The sequence below is a fragment of the Pongo pygmaeus genome, chromosome 20 (genome assembly GCF_028885625.2).
Source record: "Pongo pygmaeus isolate AG05252 chromosome 20, NHGRI_mPonPyg2-v2.0_pri, whole genome shotgun sequence".
Taxonomy (NCBI): Eukaryota; Metazoa; Chordata; class Mammalia; order Primates; family Hominidae; genus Pongo; species Pongo pygmaeus.
This window is the reverse complement of record NC_072393.2, coordinates 58045933-58067704: the sequence shown is the minus strand read 5'-3', so window position 1 is coordinate 58067704 and position 21772 is coordinate 58045933. Positions and strand designations below refer to the sequence as shown.

Below are 21772 nucleotides of genomic sequence, written 5' to 3'. Positions count from 1 at the left end.
ACTGAGGTGGACATACTTGGCACTGTGCTGGTCTTGGTTGCATTTGAGCCTCTGAATATCTGTGTGGTTTGTGCAGTGAAGGGGTGGCCTGCCCCTCCACATCTGTGGGTGTTTCTCATCAAGTGGGATGAGAGACTGAGAAAATAAAGAGACACAGAGACAAAGTATAGAGAAAGAAAATTGGGCCCAGGGAACTGGCACTCAGCATACAGAGGACCTGCGCCGGCACCAGTCTCTGAGTTCCCTCAGTATTTATTGATCATTATCTCTACCATCTCGGAGAGGGGGATGTGGCAGGACAATAGGATAATAGTGGGGAGAGGGTCAGCAGGAAAACATGTGGACAAATGTCTCTGTGTCATAAACAAGGTAAGAAAAAGGTACTGTGCTTTGATGTGCACATACATAAACATCTTGGTGCATTAAAGAGCAGTATTGCCGCCAGCATGTCTCACCTCCAGCCCTAAGGCGATTTTCTCCTATCTCAGTAGATGGAACATACAATCGGGTTTTACACGGAGACATTCCATTGCCCAGGGATGAGCAGGAGACAGAGGCCTTCCTCTTTTCTCAACTGCAAGGAGGCCTTCCTCTTTTACTAATCATCCTCAGCACAGACCCTTTACGGGTGTTGGGCTGAAGGATGGTCAGGTCTTTCCCTTCCCACGAGGCCATATCTCAGACTATCACATGGGGAGAAACCTTGGATAATACCTGGCTTTCCTGGGCGGAGGTCCCTGTGGCCTTGTGCAGTGTATTGTGTCCCTGGGTACTTGAGATTAGAGAGTGGTGATGACTTTTAACAAGCATACTGCCTTCAAGCATTTGTTTAACAAAGCACATCCTGCAAAGCCCTAAATCCATTAAACCTTAAGTCAACACAGCACATGTCTCTGTGAGAACAGGGTTGGGGGTAGGGTTACAGATTAACAGCATCTCAAGGCAGAAGAATTTTTCTTAGTACAGAACAAAATGGAGTTTCTTATGTCTACTTCTTTCTACATAGACACAGTAACAGTCTGATCTCTCTTTCTTTTCCCCACAGTGCACTGTTGTTGGTGCTCCAACTTCACAGTGCAGGGGTTGAGGTGTCAGCAGAGGGAACACATCAGTGCCATTTCACTGTCTCCTGTGTCAAAGCAAAATGAAAATGCAGACCAGACTTCAAAAACTCCTGAGCAAACAAAACCCAGTAGGCCTTAAAAACAGCCTTAACCTTGCTTAACCTGCAAACATAAGCAACAATTCACTTGAGTCATTTCTGGTAAACGCTTGTGTTAGGGAAGGACAAAACTCAATCTCAACCGATCAAAAGCGGCCAACTCACATACTATTATGTCATTAGGGACTTTCCAAGGCAAATTTTAAAAAAAGCATTTTTATAATTGTAACTAATCAAATAATTTCTTTGTTTTACTCCTTCACTCACCCTGTGAATACTTGCGTCTAATGCTTTAAGATAGAAGCGCGAGACTTCTTTTGGTTTGATGCTTCCTAATTCATGAATTGCTGTTTGTTCAGATAAACTCCAGAAAATGTTCCTGTGCTTCAGATTTTTGCTTTCAGGAGAGTCATCCCGGTTTAATGATACAAGAAACAACTGTTTCCCTTCTGTACGTCAGATCTACCAAGATGGCCGCGCCCAGAGAGCCGTGGCTCAGGGCGCGGACATGTTACCTCCTCCAAGCAAAGCCTAAGTCCCATAGTCCTAGGCACTGCAGAATTAACTCGCGCCCTCGTGGACCGCCGGAAGCCGGGGCCAATGCCGGAGTTTAAGGGCCAGAAAAGGAAGCATTCAGGGAATTTAGGTGTAGCCAGAAGGAAATCAGGTGAGTGTTTGGGTCTCTCCGTGGAGTAGGTTAAAGGGGTAGGGAGCTTCTGAGGAGCCTGTGGGGAGAGCTGGCGGCCTGGGCGGTGGAGCCTTTGGGTTGGGGTGCCTTTGCGGTCCGGCATGGGAGAGTTTTTGTGGTTGGGCGTTAAAGGTCTGTCGAGTTCAGCGACTGAGACTCGGCGTCAGAGTTTGGGGTCTCTGAGGGTCACTCTGTTAGTAGGGCTCGGATCACTGGATGGGGAACTCTGGGGGGACGCTGCCCAGCACGCCGGCTTTATCACCGACCCCATTATTATCACCGAACCCATTATTATCACTCCAAACCCCGCAGTTTAAAGTCGGTTATGAAGCTGGGGTACTGGGCAGCTTACGAGGGTGTCTGGTGTAGGTTTTGGGGTGAATCAGGGATGTGTGTTAAGTGTTTCGGGGAGGCCCAGGCATGTGGGGCTCAGAGGCTTGTAAAATCTGGTATTTTACAAGCCCAGGCCCCTGGCTGGTGGTTGAGTTGTGAAACTATAACCGCCCACACTTGCCGGCTGCCTAGACAGAGCAAGACAGGGAAATTGCAATGGAGAAAGAGCAATTCATGCAGAGCCGGCTGTGCGGGGAGACCGGAGTTTTATTATTACTCAAATCACTGATAAAAGAAAAATTTCAGCCGAATTAAATTTACAGGAGTTTCATTGAGCAATGAACGATTCGCGAATTGGGCAGCCCCCAGAATCACAGCAGATTAACAGAGACTCCAGGGGTGCCTCGTGGTCAGAACAAATTTATAGACAAAAAAGGTAAAGTGACATACAGGAATCGGAAGCGAGGTCCAGAAACAGTGAGATTGGTTACCATTTGGTGTTTGCCTTATTTGAACGCAGTTGGAACATTCAGCGTTCTATGAGTATGGCTGCTGGGATTGGCCAACACTCAGCTATTGTTACCGGTGCATACGATTAAGTTTGGTTTTCAATTTTGTCTGTTAAGCTAGGTTGCAGTTTATCCACAAGGACTCAAATATAGAAGTGTGGAGTCATTCTCAGGCAATATTTAGTTTGCTTAAGCATCAGTCTCCTTGAGCATTTGGGGATCAAAGTTTTCTCCCAACCCCCAGACCAAATCTAGCTCTGTTGTCCAGTTTGGAGTGCAGTGGTGCCATCTCAGCTCACTGCAACCTCCACCTCCTGGATTCTAGCGACTCTCCTGCCTCAGCCTCCCGAGTGGCTGGGATTACAGGCGCCCACCACCACGCCCAGCTAATTTTTGTATTTTTAGTAGAGACAGGCTTTCACCATGTTGGCCAGGCCGGTCTTGAACTCCTGACCTCAGGTGATCCCCCTGCCTCAGCCTCCCAAAGTGTTGGGATTACAGGCGTGAGCCACCGCGCCCAGCTATGATTGGTGTGATTTATAAGAAATGTATATTTGATCTTTGTCCTGTTTCCTGGCACATGTCTCCTAAAACCCTTGGAACCTCTTCAGGAAATAGTGCCTTTTTGTGTGGCATTGAGATGGCTGGTGACTGGGGCCTTCTGGCTGGCCTTAGGATGGGGGAGGCTGGTTGCCAGGGCAACTAACCATGTGATTTGAGGGTTGGAAATTTTAGCTCTGCCTGGCAACAGGGAGGTTGAAAGTTGAGTTGATCACCAGTGATTAGTGTTTTAATCAAGTATGCCCACATAATGAAACCGGCGTAAAAACTCAAAAGGACTGGTGAACTTCTGGGGAACTTACAGATTCCTGAGCATGTAGAGGTGCCTGAGGGGTGGTGCACTGAGTCTCTAATAAGCTTCCTTGGAGGGCATGGAAGTCCCACGCCCCTTGCTACAAACCTTGCTCTGTGCTATCCCTTCCATCTGGCTCTTCATCTGTATCCTTTGTAATATCCTTTATTCCTTTTCCCATTTGCCCTGAGAATACTCACCTTTGGTGCTTGCAGCTGGAGCATTTACCCCGAGATAACTTTGTCATGAACGATCTCACTTTTATTATTTTCACATTGCTCTAGTAGGTCAACTTTGGAAACAAAAGACATCATTCTATTTATAGCATTCTGTTTTTAGTAGTGGTATTTCCATTTACAAAATGTAGTAGTTCTTGATCACTGAAAATGTCAAATCCTAGAAAATGTAGCATTTCTACACGTGATGTTAACATCATTCTCAAACAGTTCTTGGCTGAAGACTCACTGGATGGATCCGATTTTACAAATAGAGAATTCTGATGATTCAGACGATTCTGATGTTAATTCTGTTTAGAAATAACTCCTAGAACAGCTTTTATATTTTATTTTCACATTGAAAATCAGATTTACTGCAGCCTCAAAGAGCATGTTTATGTAAAATTAAATAAGCGCTGGCAGCGAGCTGCACTTCGTTTTTCTAGACAGGAAAAGAGTTAAAATAAACCAGTAAATGTTAAGTGTTTTCCTGAGTTCTGTGAGCCGTCCAGCAAATTAATCGAACCTGAGGAGGAGGTGGTGTGAATCCTGATTTATAGCTGGTCCATCAGAGGTACAGGTGACAACCTGCTGCTTGCAACTTGCGTCTGAAGTTGGTGGCAGGCTTGAACTGAGCCCTTAATCTGTGGTGTCTGACACTATGTCTACATACACAGTCTCAGAATGAATTAAATTATAGGATGCTGTCTTAGTCTTGTTGGTGCTGCTATAACAAGATAGCTGAGACTGGATAATTTATAAACAACAGAAATTTATTTGTTATAGTTCTGGAGACTGGGAAGTCTAAGATCGAAGCACCAGCAGGTTTGGTGTCTGGTGAGGGCCTGATTTCTGCTTTCAATATGGTGTTTTGTCGCTATTTCTCTGGAGGTGAAGAATGCGGTGCCCTCACATGGCAGAAGGCGGAAGAGCAAAAAGGGCCGGTCTGTGTGTGAAGCCTCTTTTATTTTTATTATTATTTCTTCTTTTTTTAGGTTTTGTTTTTTTTTTTGATACAGAGTCTCACTTTGTCACCCAGCCTGCAGTGCAGTGGCACCATCATAGCTCACTGCAGTCTCAACCTCTCAACCTCCCAGGCTCAAGCAATCCTCCTGCCTCAGCCATCTGAGTAGCTGGGAATACATGCATGTGCCACCACACTTGAATAATTTTTGTATGTTTTGTAGAGATGGGGTTTCACCATGTTGCCAAGTCCTGAGCTCAAGTGATCTGCCCACCTTGGCCTCCCAAAGTACTGGGATTACAGGTGTGAGCCAACACCCTCGGCCTTTATTTTTTATTTATTTTTTATTTTTAAGAGACAGGGTCTTTCTCTGTCGCCCAGGCTAGAGTGCAGTGGTGCAGTCACAATTCACTGCAGCTTCAAACTCCTGGCCTTAAGCGATCCTCCCACCTCAGCCTCCCAAAGTGCTGGGATTACATGCATGAGCCACTGTGCCTGGCCAAAGCCTCTTTTATAAGGGCCTTAATGCCACTCACAAGTGAGGAGCCCTCATGACCTAATCACTTCCTAAAAGCCCACCTCTTGATACCATTGCATTGGAGATTAAGTTTCAACATGAATTTTGGAGGACACAAACATTCAAACCATAGCAGCTGGCATTTAGGAGCTTAGATTTTTGGAGGCAGTCCCACCATTTCCTAAAAATATTGGCTCACTGTGCCTAAGCTGTTTTTTTCAAACAATGTGGTTTATCCTGAACACCTGCTTTCCTCTAGGATTCTGGAGTTTTGGTGAATGTTAGGCAGTGAGCACCTTCATGATCGGCCCCCAATAAAAACCATGGCACACAATCTCTAATAAACTTCCTTGGTTTATAGCATTTCACGTGTGTTGTCGTGACTTGTGGCTGGGGGAATTAAGTGTATCCTGTGTGACTCCAAAGAGACTGAACTTGAAACTTGTGTCTGGTTTCCTTCAGACTTTGCCACATGTACCTTTTACCTTTGCTGGTTTTGCTGTGTATGTTTTCACAGTAATAAGTGGTTGCGATGAATATGATTACAGACTGAGTGTTGTGAGTTCACCTAGTGAATCACTGCATCTGGGAGTGGTCTTGAGGGGCTCCGGCACAGCTGCCCACATTCATTCACCTGTCTCCCCTTTTCTAACAGACTCTCAGGTGTCCTTGGCTTGTGGCAGCATCACTCCAGTCTCTGCCTGCATCTTCACATGGCCCTCTCTTTTCCCTGTGTGTTTCTTCTCTGTGTGTCTCACGATCGTTGGGAAAAAGGCTTATGGGGTGCTGGCATAAACTGGCCATAAAAATATGGGACAATAAGTTTTGGAAAGTCACAGGAGGCCACTGAGGAGGAAAGCCTCCTTATTACCATCACGTTCTCATGACCAGAGCATGACCTGCTCTCTTATTTATAAACATTGTGCTTAAGGAGAAAGACACTCCTTTGAAGCATTGGAAAGTGGCCAGATATGCCGGCTCCTAGTTAAGCCCACTCCCATGTGACTCCCCACATTCAGAGTGTTGTTTTATTGCCCTGGGATGTAAAGACTTGGGGACACCTGACAAAGGGATGCTTAGATGTATTGCTTGGCCTTGACTTCAGGAGAGTTTACAGCAGCAGAGACAGCATCTGGGCCTGGAGGGAATGTGTCACCAAATGAACTTGATTTTCACTCCACAGGTCCTGGCTCCCCAGAGGCAAGAGAGTTCAAGTGAAGGAAGGAGGAGGTTCCTGGATGTGGATGTCCTCATTTCTGGGAACACTCTTAAATGGAGACTCAGATTTCTTAGCCAAAATTTAGGGAGGATCCAGAAGAAACCAAAGAAGAAGCATCCCAGTTCTTGGGTATTTCCTGAAACAGAAGAAAATGACAAAGGCCCAGGTGACTTTTGGTTTGTTTTATTCTTAACTCGATTCCCTGATGGATTTGTGGAAGTCTGAAGAAATCAGTTCATTTACATTAAAAGTATAAATTGGAAAAAGTGAGCTCTGGGGAGAAACAGACTTAGACTGTACCTTTAATCCAGGACAAAGTGGGATCACGAATACTTTGTTCACATAGTTCACATGTGACCAGTGTTGGAATATAATGTGTGACTCTGCCAGACCCTGTTGGCTACATTAAGTGTCAGCTTGTGTCCAAAATCTTTGGCCACCATCACACCCAGAGAATCATGGTAAGTTACTTGATGTGCACTGATTCTGAGGAGAATGCGGGTCCCTTCCTCAGGGGATGTCAGTATTTCATGGCACTTAAATCTTGGGAAATTCGTTTGATGCTTTTTGCTAGAGGTGACAAGATAGACTTTTTGTCCTTAACAGCATTTTTCCAAAAGATACACAAGCAAGTTTTGTGTGACCGTTCCTACATGATTATTCTGAGTCCTCTATGGGACTATACCAAGAAGGTTTTAATGAACACAGTTTTTCAGGAGCTCACAGCACCACGGCCTATATACCCAACCTTGTTGCAGTCTGTGTTTATCTGTGAATAAACCTAATTGCCTAAAAAATGCAGGTTTGCTTTCAAAGGAGCTCCATGAACAGGTCACTAAACTGGTGTTTAAGTACAGATTTGACCATAGGGAGTTGAAAGTTCTCTTTGGCAATGGCTTGGGTTGTTGAGATCCACACGGTTTGCTTTAGAATGTCATGTTGTCTCAGAAAATACAGAGCCCTTCCCTGTGTTCAAATCCAGTTATTAACCTCTCACCTCTTTTAATGCCTTAACTTAAAAAAATTATGCAAATGACTCATTATGGTTTTACATGTATATATATTTGGTGTCTGTCTCTGGTTCTTGGCACAGAGCTCCTAAAACCTTTGGAATTTCCTGAGTGATAGGAGTGTATTTTGTTCTTCATAACCAGCCCCTTTCAACCACACCTGAGTTTATGGTAATGAGGTGGCTCAGAATGGGCTCCTAGACAACCTCAGGATGGGGCTGGTTGCCAGAAAGACCAAGCCTTGATTATAGAGTTGGGACTTTCAGTCCCACCCCCGACCTCCAGATTCTGTGACCAATGGTTGATGATTTCTTTTTTTTATTTTTTATTTTTTATTTTTTAATGAGATGGAGTCTCGCTCTGTCGCCAGGCTGGAGTGCAGTGGTGCAGTCTCGGCTCACTGCATCCTCCACCTCCTGGGTTCAAGCAATTCTCCTGCCTCAGCCTCCTGAGTAGCTGGGACTACAGGTACAAACCACCACACCCAGCTAATTTTTTTTTTTTTTTTTTTTAGTAGAGACAGGGTTTCAATATCTTGGCCAGGATGGGCTCGATCTCTTGACCTCATGATCTGCCCACCTTGGCCTCCCAAAGTGTTGGGATTATAGGCGTGAGCCCCTGTGCCCAGCCATGGTTGATGATTTAATCATGCCCATATTGTAGAAGCTCCATAAAAACCCCCATGGGGTTTGGAGATCACATGTGGAAGTGGGGGGTGGGGGAAGGGTGCACTGCAATTCCACGGGATCAGAGGCTCCTGTGCTTGACACCCTTTGGACCTTGACTTCTGTACCTCTTCACCTGGCTGTCGTTTGTATCCTATATAATAAACTGTAATTATGTGACATTTTCCTGAGTTCTGTGAGTCATTCTAGCAAATTATCGAACCTGAGCAGGGAGGTTGTGGCACCCTCCAGTTGTGGTCAAGTTGGACAGAAGTGTGATAATGTGGGGACCCCAGAGTGGCACATGATGTGAGGGCAGTCTTGTGGGACCGAGCCCTTAAACCTGCAGAGTCTGATGATAACCCTCAGCGGTTAGTGTTAGCATAGCATCGAACTCTAGGATACCCAGTTGGCATCAGAGAAAGTGTTGCTAGAAAAGACACTGTGTATTTGGTGTCAGAAAGAACCACAGATTCATAGATAGTTTTTTTTTTCTTTTTTTGAGACAGAGTCTTACTTTGTTGCCCAGGCTGGAGTGCAGTGGCGTGATCTCCGCTCACTGCAACCTCTGCATCCTGGGTTCAAGCGATTCTCATGCTTCATCTAGGTGCCACCATGCCCAGCTAATTTTTGTATTTTTAGTAGAGACCAGGTTTTGCCATGTTGGCCAGGCTGGTCTCAAACTCCTGACCTTGGGTGATCTGCCCACCTTTGCCTCCCAAAGTGCTGGGTTTACAGGCGTGAGACATCATGCCTGGCCTCATGGATAGATTTTCAATGTGAAAGACTCAAGTTAAATTGTACACATAGTGCAAAAACAAAGTTCCCCCTCTATATACTTTTTTTCCTAATTCCCTAGTGTGTCACTAATAAATGCTTGTTTTCCTGTTCTAGGGATTTACCTGTGAGGACATCTATGTCTGCATGCATGTATATGTGTGTGTATACATGCGTTGTATACGTATACATGTATCTATGTGTGTCCATGCTTACATGTATGATGGCTTATTTTTTACGGCCACTGCGTAGTTTATTTGTTGTTTTGCTAAATATCATGGTATAGTTTACAAGAAGGGGGTCATGCTAGCTTATTCTGCAGGTACTATATGACTATAGCATACAGTTTAGGGTTGCAAGTAGGTGCTGAAAAACACTGCAGATGTTCTCATGTTAGCAAGAGGATTTAATGGCTGCATATTACAGAAACTTATGATTTGTTGGATTAATGGATGGCTGCATGGTTACTATAAAATACAGAATATTTTACTATGACTTTGCTTCTTTCACAGTATATTTAAAAAACTAGGAATACAGTTTATTTGTGAACATGAATTTGTACTGCAAGGGTCCACTTATATCCAAACTTGAATCAAAAATATAGTATTCTTAGGATGTGAAACTCACTTATACAGAGTAACATAAGCAGATTCCACCAGGCCAACTATGGGTCATGAGTATGCACAATTTCAGTATATGCGGGGCATCCTGAAACCATTCCATTGAGTATACCAAGGGACAACTGTACAGGTGCAGCTTATGTGGTAAAAATGGGCAGAACAACTTCATATTTCTTCCATGTCAATAAAAGAGAAACATTTCATATTAAGCAGGACTGTGTTATTACAGGAATCACTGACCCTGAAGGATGTGGCTGTGGACTTCACCTGGGAGGAGTGGCAGCTCCTGGGCCCTGCTCAGAAGCGTCTGTACCGGGATGTGATGTTGGAGAACTACAGCAACCTTGTGTCAGTGGGTGAGGACAGCTGCCCTGTGTCACTCAGAGGGTACCCAGTCAGTGGCCTTTGCTTTCTCAGCTTCTGGAAGCTTTGATATGTCTGCTGTGCTCCCAAATGGCAGATCCTCAGGCCCGTCTCTGGTCCCAGAGGAAGAGGCATAATCTTCCTTCATCTTAGAAAAAAAGCCTTTAATTTGCTAACATGCAAATTATGCAGTCCCTAACATGTACCTTTCTCCTATCATCAGAGCCACGTAGTACAATTCAGTGAGCCTAAGTCTTCTCCCATTTCCCACAAACAGGGTATCAAGCCAGCAAACCTGATGCCCTCACCAAGTTGGAACAAGGAGAACCTCTATGGACATTAGAAGATGAAATCCACAGTCCAGCCCATCCAGGTAAGTGAGAGAGAACCAGCAAGAGGGGAGGGCAGTGGAAATCACATTCTGGTCATTTAGAGAAGGCATGACAGTTATGAAAGTGTCTAGGGAGACAGAAACAGCTGCCACATCTTCTCCCCTAGGATACAAGAGCTCTTTTTCTTATAGGAATTCAGAGAAACATACATACCCCTTTATCTCTTCTTGGAACTGATCCCTATTCATTTCTTCTTAGATGTTGAGTTGCTTCCCCTAAGTTCTTCTTGCTTGGATTTTCACATCTTCCCATTCTTCTTCATCACTTGTCAGAGGATCATTTTGTGTTTCTGAGGCAAAAACGACAAACTTTTTTTCTCTGTCACATGGTCACTCAACACAGCATTTATGCCACTGGATATATAGGGGTTGTTTTCTCACACCCCAGGCAATTCTCCAGCAGACATCAGCTGGGTATCATCTATTTCAAATCAGCTCTGACCCTATCTACCTGATATGGCATCAGATCCCACAGGTTAAGGGCTCAGTCCAAGACTGTCTCCCACTTCAGATGCCAGTGGCAAGTCCCAGGTTGTCACCTCAGCTTCTGACCAACCAGCTGTAAAGTAGGGGTTCCCAAGACCCTCTCCTCAAGTTTGATTAATTTGCTAGAACAGCATTTATATATATATGCACGTGTATATATATGTGTATATGTGTGTATGTGTGTATATACTTTATATATTTATATGTATATATACATTTATATAAGAGAGAGAGGGAGAAAGAGTGCCATAAACATTGTCTAGAGTTACTGATTCATCAAGTGAGATAAGAACTGAGGCATAGGAGGCCAGGCATGGTGGCTCACACCTGTAATCCTAGCACTTTGGGAGGCTGAGGCGGGCGGATCACAAAGTCAGGAGTTCGAGACCAGCTTTGCCAACATGGTGAAACCCCATCTCTACTAAAAATACAAAAATTAGCTGCGTGTGGTGGTGCATGCCTGTAATCTCAGCTACTCAGGAGGCTGAGGCAGGAGAATTACTTCAACCCAGGAAGTGGAGGTTGCAGCGAGCTGAGATTGTGCCATTTCACTCCAGCCTGGGTGACAGAGTGAGACCCTGTTTCAAAAAACAAAAAGAAACACAAAACAAAAAAACAAAAAAACTGAGGCATAGGTATGTGATTATGGTTTGTTTTTCACATTCTGACACTATGTATTTTTCACCTTGAATTTTCTTTTCATGTAATGGTTTTTAATACACTACAATATAATAATATCTTCCATCTCTAAATTCCCATTCTAGTTTGCATCCCAATCACACACAAGCCACTCCCATAGATACCACATCAGTGTGATTTGGTGGTGCTTGAGGTTCCTTTGCTACTCTGGAGTTGAGGTCCTCGTTTTCATTCTTCTTCATGTAAGATTGAAATACATCTTGGTCATTCATGCATTTCTTCATCGAAGGACAGATTAGCCAGGCTGAAGAGAGGTCATACTTTTCCATCTATTAAGCATTTCTTAAAGGCTAGATCTTTTTTTTTTTTTTTTTTTTTTTTTTTTAATTTCTGAAGTATTTATTGATCATTCTTGGGTGTTTCTCGGAGAGGGGGATATGGCAGGGTCATAGGATAATAGTGGAGAGAAGGTCAGGAGATAAACACATGAACAAAGGTCTCTGGTTTTCCTAGGCAGAGGACCCTGCGGCCTTCTGCAGTGTTTGTGCCCCTGAGTACTTGAGATTAGGGAGTGGTGATGACTCTTAAAGAGCATGCTGAAAGGCTAGATCTTTATTAAAGGAGTTTTCATGACACTGTCCATACCAAGGCCTCTTGCTCTGTGAGTCTGGTTTTGTTAGAATTGGGTTGGGGGCCTGGGCGTGTCTTTACACGAAGCTCTCTCGGGGGCTGTTTTTATGAGTTGATGAACTGTAGCCATAATACACAGTAGAAGAGACTGAATTTAGTGAGAAACAGAAATGTCTTTCTTGAGCGAAGATTTTGTTAGCAAAAATAGGGCAAATTTTTATGTAATATTTACAAATTAAACTTTTGAATGTGTGAAATGTTTTTGTTACAATTCAGGGCTATACAAAGATAAAGTGAATAGTAAATACAGAAAGAATTGTAGGACTTTAGAAGAAATGTAACCTACAGTGGTCTAGACAAGATGGAGAATGACAGACTGATAAAATATCTTATGCAAGAGACATAGCTAGGTATTGAATTAAGATGAAGACATATGACAAGAAGTTGTAGAACTGGAAATGCAAGGCTATGTGGGGACTGTCAGAAGACTAGCCTGAAGGCCAGGTGCGGTGGCTCATGCCTGTAATCCCAGCACTTTGGGAGGCCAAGGTGGGCAGATCACCTGAGGTCAGGAGTTTGAGACCAGTCTGGCCAACGTGGTGAAACCCTGTCTCTACATAATATACAAAAAATGAGCCAGGCGTGGTAGCACGTGCCTGTCATCCCAGCTGCTCAGGAGACTGAGGCAGGAGAATTGCTTGAACCTGGGAGGCGGAGGTTGAAGTGAGCTGAGATCGCACCACTGTACTCCAGCCTGGGTGACAGAGCAAGACTCCATCTCAAAAAAAAAAAAAAGATTAGCTTGAAACTGGTCACATGGAGGCCAGAGTTAGAAGATATTTGCTGGGAAATGGTGAAGTGGGAACTTAAAGTGGATGCGTCATGGAAATGATAAAACTTTTATTGTTCGGCTCCTGCTGTGAATTTTCTGTGCCAGTAATTCAGGGTGGTGGTGTAGGTAAAGTTTTGTATTTTTCTAGCTCTAGGTAGAGCTTACCTTTCACCTGGTGGCAGTATTGTAGCAATCATACTGTATAGTTGATGTTCTAAGAAAAACTAAAAGCTGCCTCAAGTCTTGATTCAGAAGTAGGGAGGTAGTCCTTGAGGGCTCCCTTCACCGATGCCAACAGAGACATAAGTACAAAATTCAGGAAGTAGAGGCTGTTAGTGGCAAGGTGAGGGATTAGTATATTAGGGACAGCAAAGTAGAAAAAAAAATCCAATATGACATCTGTGCAAGTAGGGCATGATGAAGAAGGTGACAGTTTCCATATTTGGTGCAGTGGCAGGGCTGTGTGGAGAGGACCGCGTGTTCTGCTTGCATGTTCTGAAAGTCCATAGGGATCACCGTGTTTCTCTTTCTGTTGGAACATATGAGAATATATCATAGCCAGGTAGATACAAGGTGTTAACCAAAAAATCGAGGAGGCAAAGAGAAACTTTATATTCTAACAAAAGGTGATTCACAGATCTGAGTGGTGTGACCTTGAGGAAGTGGAAAAAACACACATCACTGAAGAGGGGAAACTTTTTTTTTTCTTTTTGCCTTGCAGGAGGCTTTTTGCCTTGTAGGATTTGCTTGGCATACCTATTCAGTGAGAGATGGGGACTCTTAAGAATATCTTTATGAGAATCAGCAAACATGTGCATAGCGAGCAAACATATATGTAACATATAATCCACGTTCATTTTGGAGTGGAGTTTTAACATTAAAATGAGGTGGAATTTGACTGTATGCTAGGAGGTCTTTTACAGGATATAAGAAAAGTCTGCACAGACTCCGGCAGCTGACCAAAACAGCCTTGCTGGTGTTTATCAGGAGAAAGATACTGAGATCAGTCTCCTGTCCAATCATAGCTGCAGTTATGGCCTGTGGAATGCTGTTGGGGGTGAGGGGCATCAGTTAGTCAGCATCTGGTGGTCCGGGAGCTGCAATTGTTTCAATATTGCTTGTCCCAAGGCCAGTGTTTGTTTAGCTGCTACAGAAAAAGAAAAAAACAAAACAAAACAAAAAACACTTGTGGCAGTTAGAACATAGTTTATTCTTTAAATGTAGGGGGTGTGTGACTTAACCCTTACCTGTATGTCCTTAGACCTAGTTTATAATTTGGTATCTTATTGCTACAAAGCATCTGTCCCATCAGTCTTGTGATCTCTATTTTAACAAAGGTTAGAGTATTGACTGCAGTTTTCCTGGAAATGTGAGATTGGTGCTCTAGGAAAATTAGTGTGATGATGGTCTACAGAATGAAGAAGGGCATATTTTATCACCCAACAGTCTAATAGGATTAGGATGAAGTCAAAGGCTGTGTATCCAACATTCTAACTTGCCTTTCTGGGATATTTATTCTACTACCTATGTCTGCTGTTTCCCTACTCAGGATTATTCTTTTTTAAATTAAAAAAAAGTTTTTGTAGAGACAGAGTCTCCCTATTGTAGCCCAGGCTGGTCTCAAAGTCCTGGGCTCAAGCGATCCTCCCACCTCAGCCTCCCAAAGTGCTGGGATTACAGGCATGAGCCACTGTGCCTGGCTGGCAAATTTTTTTTTTTTTTTGAGATGGAGTCTCACTCTGTTGACAGGCTGGAGTGCAGTGGAGCGATCTTGGCTTGCTACAACCTCTGTCTCCCAGGTTCAAGTGATTCTCCTGCCTCAACCTCCCGAGTAGCTGGGACTACAGGCACGTGCCACCACGCCCAGCCAATTTTTTTGTATTTTTAGTAGAGACAGGGTTTCACCATGTTGGCCAGGATGGTCTTGGTCTCTTGACCTCGTGATCCACCCGCCTTGGCCTCTCAAAGTGCTGGGATTACAGGCATAAGCCACCGCACCCGGCTGGCAAATTTTATCTTATGTGTATTTAACTACAATTCTTAAAAGTTTTTTAACAGATAGGGAACATTTATACTTGGAATTCCTTCCATGTTGGTATTATAGGGGTTCCAGTAAAAAGGCAGCCAACCCCAAGGGATCTTTGAAGCAGTTTTATTCCATGTGATGATCATAGAAGGATTTATTGTTCTCTCTCTTAGAAATTGAGAAAGCTGATGATCATCTGCAGCAGCACTTGCAAAACCAAAAAATACTGAAGAGGACAGGACAACGCTATGAACATGGAAGAACTTTGAAATCATATTTAGGTTTAACCAACCAGAGCAGAAGATACAACAGAAAGGAGCCTGCTGAGTTTAATGGAGATGGAGCTTTTCTCCATGATAATCATGAACAAATGCCTATGGAAATTGAATTCCCTGAAAGTAGAAAACCCATCAGCACCAAGTCACGATTCCTTAAACATCAGCAAACACACAACATAGAGAAAGCCCATGAATGCGCTGACTGTGGGGAAGCTTTCCTCAAGAAGTCACAGCTCACTAAGCATAAGAGAATTCACACAGGAAAGAAACCCCACGGGTGTAGCTTTTGTGGGAAAACCTTCTACAAGAAGTGCAGGCTCACTGAACATGAGAGAGTTCACAAAGGAGAGAAACCCTACGGGTGTAGCTTGTGTGGGAAAGCCTTCTCCAAGAAGTACAGGCTCACTGAACACGAGAGAGCTCACAGAGGAGAGAAACCACATGGGTGCAGTGAATGTGGGAAAGCCTTCCCCAGGAAATCTCAGCTTACTGAACATCAAAGGATTCACACGGGAAATAAGCCCCATCAATGCAGCGAATGTGGGAGGGCTTTCTCCAGAAAATCACTACTCAGTGTACATAAGCGAACTCATACAGGAGAGAAGCCTCATGTATGCAGTGAATGTGGAAAAGGCTTCATTCAGAAGGGCAATCTCAACATACATCAACGAACTCACACTGGAGAGAAACCTTATGGATGTGTTGACTGTGGTAAGGCCTTCAGCCAGAAGTCTTGCCTTGTAGCACATCAGAGATATCATACAGGAAAGACCCCCTTTGTATGTCCTGAATGTGGGCAACCCTGTTCACAGAAGTCAGGACTCATTAGACATCGGAGAATTCACTCAGGAGAGAAACCCTATAAATGCAGTGACTGTGGGAAAGCCTTCATTACAAAGACAATGCTCATTGTACATCACAGAACTCACACGGGAGAGAGACCCTATGGCTGTGATGAGTGTGACAAAGCTTACTTCTATATGTCTTGCCTTGTTAAACATAAGAGAATACACTCAAGGGAGAAACGGGGGGATTCAGTGAAGGTGGACAATCCTTCCACAGCAAGTCACAGCTTAAGTCCTAGTGAACACATGCAGGGGGAAAGCCCTGTTAATATGGTAACTGTGCAGACACCTTCTGTGACCCCACAGATGCCATTTAACATCAGCAGGCTCCTAGCAGATAGGAACGTAGTCCTTGTGGGACAGCCACTTGCCAGATGTGTACCCTCAGGAGATAATAGAAGCTTTGCACAGGACAGAAGGCTTACAAATGCAGTGAATGTGGTCGTGCCTTCAGTCATCAATTACATCTTCTTTTATATTACAAACACATAATTTAAAACTACATTAAATGCAGAAAAGCCTTGAGCAAAAGTATCTAGTTGATTATCTGGTTAAGTCCTCCTTCATAAGATTTCAAGCTTATGTTTCAATACAAAGCTTGAAATCATGTGAATGCAGATACTAGGAAAGCCTCTTTTGGAAGAGGGACCCTATTATTGGTGATCATCATGGCAACAGTGAGCTCATAGTGGGTAGAAATACAGTGATGGTGGGAGAGCCTTTGTCCTTTAGAGGTGTCAGTACACACTGGAGAAAAACTCCTGGAAGGTAGTGAATGTGGCAGCATTTTCAGTGGTAAATTCTGCCACATCCTTTAGCAGGTGAAATCATACAGAAATAAAACACTGTGAGCCCACTACTGTAAAGTGCCTTTAACAAAATATTAAATTACTCTTGAAACAAAGAAGCCCTGCAGAAATGAGGACTGTTTGAGAGCTTTCTGTTCCATTCCTGACCTCATCATATGTCAGATAATATACCTGATGTCTATTTTTAGACAGAATATCTTGAACTATTACTATTTACTGTGTTAATTATTCCGTAAGTTAAAGGAGATGGTGTCTGCCCCACATCACTGGTTAAGGTTATCACATTGAGGGAGGAAAAAAGGAAAATTAATGGGGCAGACAGCTAAAGCTGGTCTTTGGCAAAATTCTTTTAAAGAGAAAGCCTGAAAAATCAAGCACAGGCACAAACAGAGCAGAGTGGGGAAAACTCAGGCAGCAGCTGCACTGATAAGAAAGTAAGGCCCAACATAGAAGCCTTTTATTCTTTGTGTGATTAGTGGGCTCCCGGAAAAAGTTTCCTCCCCTTTTCAGGCATGTACATGGTGGGCTCCATGGGAGCTTGCAGGGGGAGTGAGAAGTCTTACTTAAAACAGACCCACAGTTACACAAACAGGAGAAGCTATGCTTTGTGCTTCCCTAAAGACAGCTACATAGATAGGGGGAGTTGCACAGACAGCTTCACAGATAAGTTACACAAACAGCTACAGAGATGAGTTTTATATAAAAGCTTTTGAATTCAGTTGTAAAAATGACAACCCATTCAGGCTCCCTTTCTGCTGTGGAGAGCTTTCTTCTTATTAAACTTTCACTCCAACCTCACCCTTTGCATCCACACTCCTTAATTTTCTTGGTTGTGAGACAAAGAACTCTGGGTGATAACTCACAACCAGAGATTGCTACATTGTGGTGCATTGGTGAGACTGTAACAACGTTATATTCACTTCTCCCATTTGTGGGTTCCTTTTTTATAATTGTCTATCTTCAGTGCCCACCCAAGATCATATGATGATTAGCTGTTAAATTTCTGACTCTAAATTTAATTAAATATTATTTCAGAAAATGAGTACTTCAAAAAGAAAGGGTAAGGGACAGGACCAAGGAATACCACAGTGCTAGGTTCCCTCTAGTGGTGCCAGAGACAGCTGATCTTTCTAGTCAGGTGTGCAAAATTATCAGACATGTCAAGTTTATATAGGATGTGACCTCCCTTCCTGGACTAGGCAACTGAAGCTGAAAGGTTTGGGTCAATCAACAGGGACTGGTATAAACAGACTGGGTTGCTACCCCAACTCAGTCCAACTCCTATCCAATAGGTAGGGAACACCTGAGGCCCCAGGAGGGTTAGGGGGAGGGGCACTAATCTGTCAGTATGCTTTTTCACAATGACAAGGCAGCAGAGACTTGGAAGCATAAAGCTTTCCTTAGGCTCTCCCAAGCTCTGGCCTAAGTGTAACCTGATGAAGCCCTGCTGGATCTGCCATTCTGGTCCTCCTTTCACCAACTAGAGTGACCCTCTCATCCTACCACTGACAAACTACCAGTATACCTAACACTACAGCGTATACCAGCAGAACTCAAGTGGCTTACTGGCTTACTGAACATGGGAGGGAAGCAGAGGTGCCCTGTTTTAACTTAACCAACTGTGACAAAATGCCACAGCCACAACTAACAAAACCTTGGTGGGCTGGCCCTTTGATGTACCACACTTTTGATTACATGAAGAGTATCCCACTGGTGGTGATAAAAAGAAAGACTGGAGTGTTGTTAACCATCTGTGCAGGGGCTTCATGAACAACATCGTGTGGGAGAAACTAAGTTCCTGTAACAGGGTCGAGACTTGGATGGCAAATGCCAATGCCTCCACACTCATGAATAGGTCACTGAACAATAAAATGGAGAAGGGGTGTTGTGTGTACCTGAGAGATACACCTACATTTTTCTCTGTGGGTGGTCTGGGGATTATACAAATATAGAATAGGCAATGTCATGCCTGGACAACTGGTGGGTGGTGGCATCCTGCACATTGGGTATGTTAGGGTTGCCTCTGGATATCACTCCTGAGAATGAAACACACCACTGGGCCAGCAGCCTAAGACTGTATGCACACTATGCTTACTAGGGACCTGCCAGGAGGTGTACCTGTCTCTGGGTTTATGTCCTAAGATCTTTGTGTCCTAAGATCTTTCGTACCATACATAGTCGTTGGTGCTCATGAAAAATAAGAAACCTGTCCCTGGCCATGACAGATACTGCCTCTATAGCCACTGTCATGGCTGCCCAGAAGATATCCCTCAACTCCTTTGGGATGGCTGTTTCAGACAACATAATTACTTTCTTTCAGTCCAACTGAGAGGAGTGGGTGTGATTGCCAACACTTCTTGCTGTACCTGAATAAATATCTCAGGTATTATTATAACACAAGTAGAGGAGACCTGGAAGCAGGCAGTGGGGCCACTTGAAGAACCCTTCTTTGACCTCATTACCAACTTATTACCTAGGTCCCTGAGATGCTGCACTAGGTTACTGCTCCATGCAGGCATGATTATCCTGCTTGACGTAATTGTCGTCCTGGGCCTAGTGAAATGTAAATGGCTATGGCTCAGGAATTCAAATAATCCAAGTTGTTGTTTTCAGAATCCTGGGAATATGAACTTGTAAACGCCTAGATAAGTACTAACCAGCTGCAACCTTCCTTGTGGAATGGAACAGCTCCAACATTCTTCCTGGCATCTATCCTCATTTCCTCCCACTGCAGAAGTACTCTCAGGTAAGTATCCTGGTGCCATATGAAAAGAGATCTTTATAGGAGAATCAACTTTGTCCTGGTATCTTATGTTCCACAGAGAGCTGAAGAGGCTGAACAGGATCAGGGAAGACAAAGGGGTTCTAGAAGAGCTGAATCTAGTTGTAAACTGGAATACTGCAGGCCTTTGTCCAACCTGGATGATATTTTCAGAGGCTGATAGGTATAATAATTGAACTGTGGACAGTGGTAATGTCAATAGGCACTGGCACAAAACTGATGCTAGCTTAAGGCTGAGGTCAAGTCCATTACCGGAAAACTGATATTTGAGGTAGGGCTTGAGGTCATATCACTTAGGCCTGTCAGTAGGTAAACTGTCTTAATTAGGGCAAGTGTAAAAAAAAATCAGTTTATCATGCAAAAACCCTAAGAAACACTTGATGAACATCTCAGCTCTTCTCTTTAAGATTTTGACAAAATATATAAAGATCTTTTATATATTTCAAGACAAAGCTTTGCTTGATATATCTCTACACCCAACAATTTTCCTCAAATGCACATAGGTCACCATATGGTTGGCCATCAAGCAAGTCTAAGTAAATTTCAAACAATTAAAATCATACAGAATATTTTTTCTAACTGCAGTGGAATTAACCTATAAACCAATACGAAAATGATTCATTCTCTATAGAACAATCATATGACTTTTTGGAACTATCAATTCAGAAGATGCTGTTTTCTTGTCAGAGTGACTGGAAATTATGCCATACACTTCTCAATAATCTATGAGTCAAAAAAAAGTTACAGTGGAGCCCATGAGTTTGAGAGAACTCCTCTTGAGCCCGGAAGTTCTAGACCAGCCTGGGCAACAAAGCAAAATCCCATCTCTAAAAGAAAAACATAATGGAAATGGTCTAGTGGTCATAAATTTTTTAATGACCTTATTGGTTAGAGATTCATACTGGGATACTTACAAGTTTTAAGTCATGAAGCCTTGGATTTGCTATGAAATTCTCTAGAGTAAAACAAAAGTGGATGCACAGATGAATATGACTGGCCATGAGTTGATAACCATTGAAGCTGGGTAATGGGCAAATATTAAACTATTTTCTCTATTCTCAATTTCCATTAAAAAAGTTTAAAAGAGTCATCAGGGCCTGATGAGTTCTATCTAATCTTTACAGTACAGATTATTCTAATATTATCTAACATTCACAGGTCACAGAGAAAGAGAAGTCTCTACCAAATGTATAAAGCCAGCATTTCCAAACACTAATCAATAGAATGGGAAAAAAAGAGAATTATAGGGATAGATGCTTATTCATTGATTTTCATCCTTCCTTCTTTTCTGATACTTACATTTATGTTTATAAGTTGCCTCCATTGACTGCTTAGGCTAAATTTAACAAAGGTTTACATGTAGAAAAATTTCATAGTGGAATATTTAAAAATGTTTTTGATTCTGCATTTATAAGACAAATTGGCATTTTCTTGAAATTTTTTTTCAAGTGATTATACTTGAAAAACACCACATTAAAAAAATAGAACAATATAGCATCCCAGAAGCCCTCATCTCCTCTCTCCTCTCCAGAGGGAATCATTATCCTAAAACATCATAGATTTGCCTAGTTATCACCTTTATATAAATGAAATCGTAAGTACATGTTCTTTTGTGGCTGGCTTCTTTTGCTCAACATTTTGTTGGGAAATTCATCAAGTTGTTGCATAGCTCATTTCATTGCTGTGTAGTATTCCATTGATGATTATACCCCAGTTTATTTATACATTGAGTAATGTATAAATATTACTATGAGTATCAGTTCTAATACAAAACTTATTGTAATATCAAATTGCTGAATTTAAGCTCCTGAGTATAAGGTCTTTAAGTTATAGACCGTAAAATTAGACTGTAACCTTCATGAGGGTAGGAAACTAATTTGTCTTGTTCACCCTGTATACTAGATGTTTAGAACTTGCCTGTCATAGAGTAGGTACTCAGTACATATTGTTAAATTAACTGACTGAATCTCATCCAAAAAAGTAATCTGGTCTTGCTTAACAAAGATTAAAGGCAAAATCACAAGGATCAAACTGTTTCCAAGTAACATAAATGTATCACAGAACAAGCCTCAAGAATATTTATAGAAATGCAGACATATCCAGCTCCCCACTCCAAGCTAAAGCTGGCAATTTCTGGCATCCAATAAAAAATTAGCATG

The 21772-nt window shown here is 42.9% G+C and overlaps 1 protein-coding gene across 2 annotated transcripts; it reads left to right on the top strand.

Moving 5' to 3' along the window:
• Positions 1-407: 407 nt before the first annotated feature.
• On the top strand, positions 408-16941 carry ZNF649 (zinc finger protein 649). 2 transcript variants are annotated; one of them, XM_054461920.2, is made up of 5 exons: positions 408-1829; positions 6425-6626; positions 9762-9888; positions 10173-10268; positions 15073-16941. In XM_054461920.2, exons 2-5 carry the CDS (start codon positions 6612-6614, stop codon positions 16512-16514), a joined length of 1680 nt encoding a protein of 559 aa, XP_054317895.2. In that variant the 5' UTR covers positions 408-1829; positions 6425-6611; the 3' UTR covers positions 16515-16941. The 2 variants fall into 2 exon arrangements, with proteins under 2 accessions (XP_054317895.2, XP_054317896.2); XM_054461921.2 differs by having other exon boundaries at positions 928-1829; positions 6425-6921.
• The last annotated feature ends 4831 nt before the right edge of the window (positions 16942-21772 follow it).

Bases quoted from the DNA above. Each gene is read 5' to 3' on its own strand.
- ZNF649 (XM_054461920.2), top strand. The intron at 9,889-10,172 runs GTGAGGACAGCT...TCCCACAAACAG, and splicing joins CAGCAACCTTGTGTCAGTGG to GGTATCAAGCCAGCAAACCT. The intron at 10,269-15,072 runs GTAAGTGAGAGA...TCTCTCTCTTAG, and splicing joins CCACAGTCCAGCCCATCCAG to AAATTGAGAAAGCTGATGAT.